Source organism: Scyliorhinus torazame, chromosome 21, assembly GCF_047496885.1.
Source record: "Scyliorhinus torazame isolate Kashiwa2021f chromosome 21, sScyTor2.1, whole genome shotgun sequence".
In the NCBI taxonomy this organism is placed as follows: Eukaryota; Metazoa; Chordata; class Chondrichthyes; order Carcharhiniformes; family Scyliorhinidae; genus Scyliorhinus; species Scyliorhinus torazame.
This window is the reverse complement of record NC_092727.1, coordinates 66,088,598-66,100,617: the sequence shown is the minus strand read 5'-3', so window position 1 is coordinate 66,100,617 and position 12,020 is coordinate 66,088,598. Positions and strand designations below refer to the sequence as shown.

General features: G+C 45.2%; 1 protein-coding gene across 4 annotated transcripts in view; it reads left to right on the top strand.

The window, feature by feature from the left end:
- LOC140398328 (STE20-related kinase adapter protein alpha-like) overlaps positions 1–12,020 on the top strand; it is a 125,910-nt gene that overhangs the window by 19,394 nt on the left and 94,496 nt on the right. For all 4 annotated transcript variants that reach the window (XM_072486900.1, XM_072486898.1, XM_072486896.1 and 1 more), the window contains exons 2-3: positions 3,995–4,050; positions 11,648–11,705. In XM_072486900.1, coding sequence (XP_072343001.1) covers positions 4,039–4,050; positions 11,648–11,705 — 70 coding nt within the window. In that variant the 5' untranslated portion in view covers positions 3,995–4,038. The remainder of the gene's footprint in view (positions 1–3,994; positions 4,051–11,647; positions 11,706–12,020) is intronic.

The following is a 12,020-nucleotide window of genomic DNA, read 5'->3' as shown; positions in this document are numbered from 1 at the left end:
TGAGAGGAACTTGAACCTTTTCGCAATCTGCTCATATGGGTCAATCCTCTTGCGTAACTGGATTATCAAGCAGTCATAGAGTTGATATAGAACTTCTATCCTAAATTTGTTAGCTCCTTTCAAAGAAGCAATACTACTTGTTCCATCTGAAAAATTCCTTGTAACAATGTGTTTGGAAGCATCAGAATAACTTGAGGTGATATCTTCACACAAACCTTTTGCTTCTGATTCATAGTGTGCAATCCTATCGGCTGAATTTTCTCTGAGTTCTTTAACAAATGAAAGTAAAGATAATAGCAGAAGATAACCTTCAAATACATCAAAACCAGGGGTTTGGAGTTTCTTACTTGTTTTGTTGAAACGCTCCAGCACTTCTTCCCAAACGACTGTTAAAATAGCATATTCCAGCTTTACCAACTTGTGGTATAAATTCTTTGCATCTCGTTTACATTCAGGCTTCTCTTCTGAGTCTTCAAAAATATGTTTGCAAGTTTGTAAAATACCCATATATCCATTTTTAATTGCCCGGACTGCTTCATAGTGTGCAGAGCATCTAGTTACACTTAAGCTCTTTAGAGAAAAATGTAGATTGCCCTGTGTGTTTACAATCTCCCATCTTTGTGGAGATCCAGAAAAGAAAACATACAGCCCCAGCAAAATGCCAAAATAGTCAACAACTTCAGGTACAGTAGACACTGCCTCTTCTCCAATAAGGTTAAGTGAATGGGCTGCACATGGTACCCCTTCTCGGAAAGTAAAGCGCCATTTTTAAAGATTTATAATAAATAAGCTAAATAGGCTAAACTCGGCTATGTTCAAGCTAGCCTACGCTAGGCTAGACTAAGTTAGGCAAGACTAGGCCACCAAAACTCATAGGCTAAGGTAATGTAACACAGTTTTACCATTATTTGATCACTTTTTTCATAATAAACACCTGTAATTTAACACACATTCACCCTTTTTTTTACTTTTTCATAAATACTTGTAATATAGTATTAGCCTAGGCTATGCGGTCATAGCCTACCTTCCGTTCACCTCTTCATAAAAACAATAGGCTTAGGCTAATCTAACACCTTTATTACTGACCTTACTTTTCTAAATATAACATTTATTTTTGAGTCGGGGTAATTACAATATTGTATCCTTACGAACACTTTATTGAAAAAAATTCTTGTCTAGATCGCTATCACGTTGAAAATTCACGTTAGCATTGTGATTGCCTTTTCGACGGTTCTCCTTTTTTGTGGTTGAACCTCCAAGGGTCCACCTATTTGCCCCCCCCCCTCCCCTCCCCCTCCGCAATCTGCTCCACAAAGGTGTTTAGTTCTTTTGTCATCCCTGATCTGGCTGGACACGTCTATCGTTGGGTCCTGTACATAGTTGAAGTCTCTCTCTTCTCTTCTCTCTCTCTCTCTCTCTCTCTCTCTCTCTCTCTCTCTCTCTCTCTCTCTCTCTCTCTCTCTCTCTCTCTCTCTCTCTCTCTCTCTCTCCTTCCCCCCCCCCCTGCTCCCAATGAAGTCGAGGTTGGAGATCTCCAAAATTATTTTTTTTATGAACTCAGCGTCATAGTCGTAGAGGTTTACAGGATGGAAACAGGCCCAACCTTGGCAACTAGGGACTTTTCACAGTAACTTCATTGCAGTGTTAATGTAAGCCTACTTGTGACAAAGATTATTATTATATTATATTACCTTGTCCATGCCGCTCCGTTATTACTACGAAGCTAGTCCCAATTGCCCACATTTGACCCATATCCTTCTATACCCATCACTGTCTAAATGATTTTTTAAAAACAAAATTGTACCTGTCTCTGCTACTGTCGTTCCATCAGTTTGTGGCATATCTTTATTTGCAAGTACCACCGGGGCCCCTTCCTAGGGTCCGCTAACCATTACAGATCATCCACCTGGGTACGTCACCGTGTTCGGTGCTGTAAAGGCTGTCCTTCTGTTAAACAATATGGCCTCCAGCCCGAGTCAAAACTCAGTCGTCCTTCTCCCTCAAATGTGTCTCCGGAAGGAAAACTGCATCGACCTTAAGGTTTTTAGATGGGCAAATACTCTGCATCTTTTCACTAATCCTAAGTCCCCTTGCTTTCCGGGTGATTATTCTGATTGGGGATCCTCCCTCTCCTGTGAGGTCAGCCATACTTCCCTCGTGGATGTCCCCTGCACGTCGGAGTTCCCCTTTGTTCATGGGCCTTCCAAGATGGCCACCGTCGCCTTCCTCTTTCTGACCGTTTCCATGTGCGATCTGTTGTAACCATATTATTAAGCCTCTTTCCCCCCCCCCCCCACCCCACCTTCAGTAGACCAGCCGCTCGCTGGTGTGGTGGATTCCCCCCAATAACTGATTTTTTTTTAGTGCCTAACTCATCTTGTTCTCTCTTTCTCTCTCTTTCTTCCCCCCCCCCCCCCCCCCCCCACCCACGTTCCCAAGTATGGTGCTGCCCCTTCTCTATCTCTTTCCCCCCCCCCCCCCCCAAGCCCCTCAGATCATGCAAGTTCATATAGTTCGTAATTGTCCCTCATTGTTTCTTCACTAGTCTATTCTTTCATGCTAACACATTCGCTTCCTCCGCCGTGTTAAAACAAAGTTCTTGTACGTGACCGGGTCACACTTTACTTTTAAATAGTTCGGATTTGGTCTGGCAGTTCGCCAGGTTGGCTCCAATGTCCTGATATATGCGGATTGTGTGTGCATGACTGCGTGCTCTTCGGCCAGTTAAGAACCCGCTCCTTATCATGAAACTTTGTTTTACGATTATTGCCCGTGGCGGTTCCCCTGACTTGGGCTTTTGACAGAACGCTGGAGTGACCCGTGGGCCTGGTCCACCTCTGGGAGCTTGGCGAAGCCCTCCACCCCAACCAGTTTGCCGAGGATCTTCGAGACATATTCCGTCGATTTCCTCCCCTCTGCCACCACCGGTAGCTGACAGTCCACCGGTTCTGTTGATGCGACCTGTTTTCCTGGTCGTCTTTTCCCCTTCAGCATTTTCTGGGTCGTCAACCAACTTTGCCTTTGGGCGAAGCGATCCGCTCATCTGGTCGGGGCCGATTTCCCCATGCCCTGTGATGTGTTGGGTGCTCTGGATCTGTGGAACACCTACAGGCCACCAACATTTAAAATAGTACAACATTTAAAGTACCACTTGTATTTTATTAAGTTAGAAACTGTTGAACATACTTTCACTGTGGGTTAACACGATGTTAGATTAAACTAAAGACCTATGCCTGTCCTAACCAGTCTATGCACTCAGCACATGGTGAAGATCTGTGCTGTAAGTTGTAAGCTCTGTCCTTCTGAGAAGCTGCATCCGGAATGAGCGGGAACTATGCCCTCTGTCTATATAGTGAGTGTGCTCTAACTGGTGATTGGTGTTGTGTGTGTTGATTGGTCTTGCTGTGTGTCCATCAGTATGTGTGTCTGCACCATGATATACTGCTGTATATTATGGCACCCTGCACATCCCCTCGTGGGTTTCCTGTCCCCACTCCGCTCTATCTATTTTTCCAGGCGTGGTCTCTATTACAGACCTCCTGGCCGACATAAGGTTCACTTTTATTGAGTCTCTGTTTCTGGAGCTCTGCAGGGATAAACTCCATCGATGTGTGGGCTGGTGCTGGCGACCTGCTGGACCTGCCATACTCCGGTCTAGTTCGACCCACATGTCTCCTTGTTCTGGGGTTGGGGTCTTCCTTTTTCTGCTGTTCTTGTGGCCCTGCTGCTGGTTCTTCGGCACCTCAGTCGGTTGGATATGAAATGGGGGTGAAGCTGGGGAACCTTGTCGTACCCTTTTTGACAGGTTTAAAAGGTCAAGTTAGACAAGAGAAAGCCACCTTTCGTGCGAATGCTCAGATCATGGCGGCAACCAGACGTTCCGGCACCTCATTTAATCACCTTTGATTCACTGTCCAGGCTATTCATGCACCAGATGTGATGCAGATACACTGTAAAGTCATTATGTTTATATTGGTGCTCTTATTCATACTAGATCTCTTCATGGCAGTGCCTGTTTGGTGACACACCAGCTTTTCCATGTCATTTTTGGTAAGCCCCATTTTATTTCTATATATGCATTGATGTAAATTGTGAAGTACTAGCTGTTTTATTCGCTTGAGCTCTGAGATAATTAAGGACTGATTGGTTTATGGAAAAATGTGAGCTAGTTGACAGATTTGAGTGCAGGATGAGTTAGTTTTGACATCGAGTCTGTAAGTGAGTTTGTATGAAGCACAGAGTCATAGTTTTACAGAATGAAAACAGGCCCTTCGGCCCAATTTGTCCATGCCGCCCAGTTTTTAACCACTAACATATTGCCCGCATATGGCTCATAACCCTCTGTACCCATCTTTCCCATATAACTGTCAAAATGCTTTTTGACAGACAAAAAGTAGTAGCCTCTACTACTGCCTCTGGCAGCATGTTCCAGACACTCACCACCTTCTGTGTGAAACAATTGCCCCTCTGGACCCTTGTGTATCTCTCTCCTCTTACCTTAAACCTATGCCCTCTAGTTTTAGACTCCCCTACCTTTGGGAAAAGATGTTGACTGTCTTTAGTTTTTAGTGAGTTTTTGTTTTTGCTGTGTACAAAGAACAATACAGCACAGGAACAGGCCCTTCGGCCCTCCCAAGCCCGTACCGGTCAGATACCAACCTTTGCCAAAACCCTCAACATTTCCTTGTGCTGTATCCCTCTATACACATCCTATCCATGTGTTTGTCAAGATGCCTTTTCAACGCCGATAATGTATCTGCTTCCACAATCTCCCCTGGTAATGTGTTCCAGGCACTCTCCACCCTCTGCATAAAAAACCTGCCTCGCACATCTCCTCTAAACTTTACCCCACGGACCATAACCCTATGCCCCCTGGTGACTGACCCCTACACCCTGGGAAAGAGTGCCTGCCCATCCACTCTATCCATGCCACTCATAATCTTGTAGACCTCTATCAGGTCACCCCTCAACCTCCATCTTTCTAATGAAAACAGTCCTAGTCTACTCAGTCTCTCCACATCGCTGACACCCTCCAGACCAGGCAACATCCTGGTAAGCCTCCCCTGCACCCTCTCCAAAACCTCAACATCCTGTGCAGTTGCAGCTTTTAAAATGAAATGATGCAAAATAAATTATTGTTTCTAGATTCCACAGCTTAGGGTTAACACTGCTTCGTAGAAGTTAAAAATCCCTGTGCTGTTTAGCCCAGGACTAGAAGTCTCCCTCTTGCATCTCGTGGAAAACCTTGCTCCAAGCACCTGTTCGACTACATCATTGTCTGAGCGAGGGACATCTAGGACGTGCATATTACCTGTGCCGTAAGGAGAGCCAATGACTGCTGTGCGGACCACTGGCTAATCCACTCTGGTCAACATCAATGTAGCCCTAACTCAGCAACAACATGGGACAGAATGCAGCAGGAAAATCAACGCTGAGGAAAAGATCCCGATCAGAGAGCCCTATTCAGCCAGCGCCAAACTGCCAATCTGATAACTCCTGGTGACCCAGAGATGCAATGCCCACTGTATCAAGAGATGCTTGGTCATTCAACCAGGAAATGCCAAGACTGGTTCAATAAGAATGACATGGGGTTGATAAGCAGCAAGCACAAGGCTTTTCTGAAACTTTTTAAATAATCTTTATTGTCATAAGTAGACTGCAATGAAGTTACTTTGAAAAGCCCCTAGTCGCCACATTCCGGCACCTATTTGGGTACACTGAGGGAGAATTCAGAATACCCAAATTACCTAATAGTACGTCTTTCGGGACTTGCGGGTGGAAACTGGAGCACCCGGAGGAAATGCAGACACTGGGAGAACGTGCAGACTCAGCACAGACAGTGACCCAAGCTGGGAATCGAACCTTTGACCCTGGTGCTGTGAAGCCATAGTGCTAACCACTTGTGCTACCGTGAACCTCAAGCAACAACCAAACTCTAGCAAGAAAGCAGATGGCTGAGGTCAAGCAAAAACGCATGACCTAAACAACAGATGGTGGATGGTGAAAGAGCGGGTGATCCAGCAGTTAGCCGGCAACAATAATGCACAAACTTTCTTCAGCGCAGTCAAGACCACCAACTGCCCAAGCACCCAAGGCCCCACACCACTGCTATTGAAGAATGCAGCGGTGCTCATCAAGAACAGAGGTGGCCAGTAACCGCTGAAAGGAGCACTTTGAAGACCTCCTTAACAGAGACTGTCTTAAAAGCGAGTATCCTCTGCTCCATTCCACAGCATGCTACCCGCCACCATCTCGGCACAACCCAATCCCAACCAGGTAGAAAAGGAAGAGGCCATTCAACAACTGAATCACAAAACATTAAGAACCGATGGAATCCCTGTGGATGGAAAAGCACTATTAACATGGATACATCATCTCATTTCCCTTATCTGGAAGGAGGGGGACATGCCAGGCGATCTCAAATACTGTAATTGTGACCATCTTCAGCAAAGGTGACAAATCCAACTGCAGAGGAATTTCCCATGCAGTCGACCACAGATAAGGTAATTGCAAGAGTCCTTCTCCCTGTGACTGCAGATCTTCTTCCAGAGTCACATTGCGGATTCTGCCCATTAAGCGGCACAATGGACATGATCTTCACTGTGCGGCTACTGCAAGAGAAATGCAGTGAACCAACCCTCGGACATGACCTTCTTTGATCTAAGGGATGATGGAGCGTCCTCCTCCATTTTGGCTGCACCTAAAAGTTTGTCAGCAGCCGTTGCCTGCTCCACAATGATATACAAGCAATCATAGAACATACAATGTTACAGGCCCTTCGGCCCTCGATGTTGCGCCGACCTGTGAAACCACTCTAAAGCCCATCTACACTATTCCCTTATCGTCCATATGTCTATCCAATGACCATTTGAATGCCCTTCGTGTTGGCGAGTCCACTACTGTTGCAGGCAGGGCATTACACGCCCTTACTACTCTCTGAGTAAAGAACCTCTGACATCTGTCCTATATCTATCTCCCCTCAATTTAAAGCTATGAGTCATCCTGAACAACAGATTAACCACAGACCCAATTGACCTTCAGATTGGGGTCAAGCAAGGCTGTGTCATCGCACCAGTGCTCTTTTCGATCTCCTTGCTGCAATGCTCCATTTCACCCCTCAGCAAGATCCCCGCTGGAATGGAGCCAAACTACAGAACAAACAGGAACCTCTTGAGCCTCTGCTAGCAGGGCAGACTCAAGGTCATCCCACCCTCTGTCATTGAACTAGAGTATACAGATGATGCTTACATTTGCAAACACTTGAGGCCGAATTCCAAGCCATCGAGAACACCTTCATTGGGGCATACAAGTGCATGGGCCTTGCACTAAACATCCAGAAGACAAAGGTCTTCGACTAAACTGCTTCCGCCGCACAGCACTCTTCCCTGGTCTCAAAATCCACAGCAAGGACTTGGACTTCTTTCCATTATCTTGGGAGCCTACTGTCAGCAAGGCACACAGTGATGAGATTCAACACTGCTGTGAGATTCAACACTGCTTTCAGTGTGCCAGCACAGCCTTCAGTCCCCTGAGGAAGAGCGTGTTTGAAGACCAGGACCTCTGACCAGGCGCCAAGCTCATGGTCTACAGAGCAGTAATGATATCAGCCCTACTGTACGCCTCAGATGTGGACTATGTACAGCAAGTACCTCAAAACCCTGGAGAAGTACCACCAGCACTGCCTCTGCAAGATCCTGCCTATCTATTGGTAGGATAGGCACACCAACATCAGTGTTCTCGCTCAGGCCAACATTTGAAGCATTGATCACACCCAATCAGCTCCCCTGGGTGGACCACATCTTCTACACACCTGACACAAGATCCCCGAATCAAGCGCTCTACTCGTAGCTTCGACGTGGCAAACAAACCCTCTGAGGGCAGAGGAAACGTTTCAGAGACACTCTCAAAATCTTCCATGAAAAAGTACAACATCATTCCCACTGACATCTGGATTCCTTTACCCAAGACTGCCCAAAGTTGGGGGGGGGGGGGGGGGGGGGGGGGCGAGAATCTGGGAAGGGGATGCACACATTGAGTTTCATCACCGAGAACAAGTTAAAGCCAAGTGTCGCCTCCCCCAACCCATGACAGAGACTCTAGGTCATGCATGAGACTCCTCACTCAGCTGAGAACTCCATTTTTACCGTGGAAGCAGATCATCCTTGACTCTCGGGGACTGCCTAAGATGACACCGTCTCCCTCCTACACCATTGCAGCAATTTTCTCTGTTTCACACCAGTTGTTTTGTAGCTGGAGCCCAGATTGTGCTGAATAGGGACATTTTTTTGTCCTTTTGGCTTGTGTTTACTCGTCAGGAGCTGACAGCCGGAAGAAAGAAACACTTTGGGTCAAATCCAAATAGAACTGATGAACTGATAGAACTGGGTCTGATGCCCAGTGTACATTATTTGAGACCTACATTAGGGTCAAAGCCACTACTCCTACAGGAATTGTTAGTCCGCCTCCTTCCTTCGCTGGTTCACTGACACCCGAGTAAACATGTTGCTGTACAGAGCAAATTTTATCCCAATGCAACATAATTGATCAATGTATACTGTGGGCAAGGATTTGGTTTTCGTATCTTTCTCCGGCTCTGCAAATAACTGTTGAAAAATGTGCTCCAGTTACAACCCTTAGTTGCCTGCATCGATAATATATGGCACAGATAAGACTTACTGATTTATTTGTTTCAGAATCCTTTCAGCCTACTTACATGAAATATTGGAGTTATTTACTTCAATGATACTGAAACAAGATTTCATGTCCTCAGATCAGTAGAGTGGTTTTATGAAGAGTTAATGGACCCTTCTAACCATGTTTAATGCACAAGCCGCTTAAGTTGTACTTGAATCACTCCTGGTTGCTGTTATCTCAGCTGCTGATTCCCTTGCTGAAACATTTCTTCGAGATACCGTAGATACTCGTGTAAAAGTTCACCCCATGTTTTCTGGTCTAAAAACCCATGCATTTTTACAAACCTTGTGGAAAAAGTCGATCCTACAATTTAAGGGATCAGAAGCTAAAAATTTCAGATCCAAAATATAATCTCTACAATCAAATCAAAAACACCAATTCATTCCAAAGGTAACTTGCTATATTCCATCCAGCTCCTACTTGTCAGTGAAGGCAGGAAGAATGTAGGTCAGACAGAACTATTCATTGTTCTATCATTCAGACTCACTCTGGACAAATGCTTTCTTTATTTACTACAACCATTACCACCCCCTATGCCCTTTGGTCCATGCCATCTTTGTCATTTAATCTCTCCTGCCCTCTACCGTATTCCAGACTTTCTATTTTGCTTTGCCTTCCCCTCCTTGCAATGCATAAAACTCACCACATTTCTATCTTCAGATAGAATCCTATTTGACTAAAGACATTAACTCTGTTTCTCTCCCCACAGATGCTAACAGACCTGAGTATTTTCTGGAATTCATTTTTATTTCAGATTTCTAGCATCCGCGGTATTTTGCTTTTATCATGGAATCATTAGAATCCCTACAATGCAGAAGAAGGTCATTTGGCCCATCGAGGTCTGGACCGGCCCTCTGAAAGAATACCCTAACCATGCCCCCACCCTATCCATGCAACCTAATAACCCAACGTAACCTGCAAATGCCTGGACACTAATGTGCAATTTGCATGGCCAATCCACCTAACTTGCACATTTTTGGAGGAACCCGGAGAGCCCGGAAGAAACCCATGCAGATATGGGGTGAATGTGCAAACTCCATACAGGCTGTCACCCAAGGCAGGAATCGAACCCGGGTCTCTGGTGCTATGAGGCAACACTGTGACACCGTTCTATTTAGAATGTAGATTGATTTTAATTATTTGGATTGGATTGGATTGGATGTGTATCTAGGTACAGTGAAAAGTGTTTTTCTGCGAGCAGCTCAACAGATCATTAAGTACATGGGAGGAAATGTTGGGGAGAGAAACTAACAGATTGGGGCAGACTAATAAACAGCGCACTTGGATACAGGGATCAACTTCCAGAGCAAACTTTAAATAAAGAAAGCACAACAGCGCCTATACTTCCTCAGGAAACAAAGGAAATTCGGCATGTCCACATTGACTCTTACCAACTTTTACAGATGCACCATAGAAAGCATCCTATCGGGCTGCATCACAGCCTGGTATGGCAACTGCTCGGCCCAGGAACGCAAGAAACTTCAGAGAGTCGTGAACACCGCCCAGTCCATCACACAAACCTGCCTCCCATCCATTGACTCCATCTACACCTCCCGCTGCCTGGGGAAAGTGGGCAGTATAATCAAAGATCCCTCCCACCCGGCTTACTCACTCTTCCAACTTCTTCCATCGGGCAGGAGATACAGAAGTCTGAGAACACGCACGAACGGGCTCAAAAACAGCTTCTTCCCCACTGTTACCAGACTCCTAAATGACCCTCTTATGGACTGACATCATTTACACTACACCCCTGTATGCTTCATCCGATGCCAGTGCTTATGTAGTTACATTGTATACCTTGTGTTGCCCTCTTATGTATTTTCTTTTCTTCCCTTTTCTTCCCATGTACTTAATGATCTGTTGAGCTGCTCGCAGAAAAATACTTTTCACTGTACCTCGGTACACGTGACAATAAACAAATCCAATCCAATCCACTCCAGTCATGTATCCTTGATCTTCACCCACTATTGCCCTGGGAAGTGGAGAAACCCCCTCCCCAAGTACCCTGTGGATTCTTTTGCGGAGCCATCATTGGTCATTGGTGTGTATCAGTTGAAACTAAGCCCCTCAAACATTACCCATATAAAAGTCGACCTCTTAACTTTTTGGCTAAAACATTGGTCTCCAATTCCAAGAGTATTCATGGTAATACACAGATATATGGAGCAGAAGATAAGCCAGACAACCTCTGATACCTCAAAGGTATCTCTCCTGAACAGCCTGGATTGGATTCGATTGGATTCGATTTGTTTATTGTCACATGTACCGAGGTACAGTGAAAAGTATTTTTCTGCGAGCAGCTCAACAGATCATTAAGTACATGGGAAGAAAAGAAAATACATAATAGGGCAACACAAGGTATACAATGTAACTATATAAGCACCGGCATGAGATGAAGCATACAGGGTGTAGTGTTAATGAAATCAGTCCATAAGAGGGTCATTTAGGAGTCTGGTAACAGTGGGGAAGAAGCTGTTTTTGAGTCTGTTCGTGCGTGTTCTCAGACTTCTGTATCTCCTGCCCGATGGAAGAAGTATGGAATAGCCTGTTGCTCTAGGATGCAATGGAGTCTAATTGTTAGCATTTGTATCTCAAACATTTGTGTAGTTGGCCCTTGGACGATGTTCAAAATCCATAGTGGCTATTGGGTAAAGCACTGGATGATAAATTGTGCCATGGGCTCATATGCCTGCAAGTCTCCATAAGAAGAGGAACCAGGGGAGAAATTTGGAGGAGGAGATTTGAAACTGCTACTTTGCAATAAAATCTGAAGCTACATAGTGCAGACTGGAGAGAACAGTGAATTAGAATCTGGAAGTTGCTTATCGGCTTCTGATCTTGCTTGGAATTTCCTGCATTGTTTTGAAGCCTTGTAAAGGTAGCAGAAGTGTTTTATACTAATTGTGATTTCTCACCTTTTGTTTCTTCTACTTGTTGGAATTGCGTGGTCTAGAGGTGGGTGTCTGAAAAGCTGAGCGTGGAGAGCCTGCAGGATGTGGGACTGTTTGGCGGTAAGTTAGTTTTGAACCATTTTGCACCATTGCAGCTAGAGATTAACTGATAAATAACTACGGTGAGATGGTCATTCATCAGGGAGCAATGGCAATGCCTTTGAGCCCCTTTTGCACTCTTTATACCTATTTCTCCTTGTTCCTATACTTGATGTCAATGTGCCATGGACCACCTCTCCCCAAGAGTTGGGATATGTGGAGGCAGGCGGATGAGCTAGTAGTTCCTGTATTGGGCATTCTAAAAATAGCTCTCGACTAGCTCAGACTAGCATGGTGGAATGGGTGTTTGTTTCCAGTTTAATATCCTACGTTTGA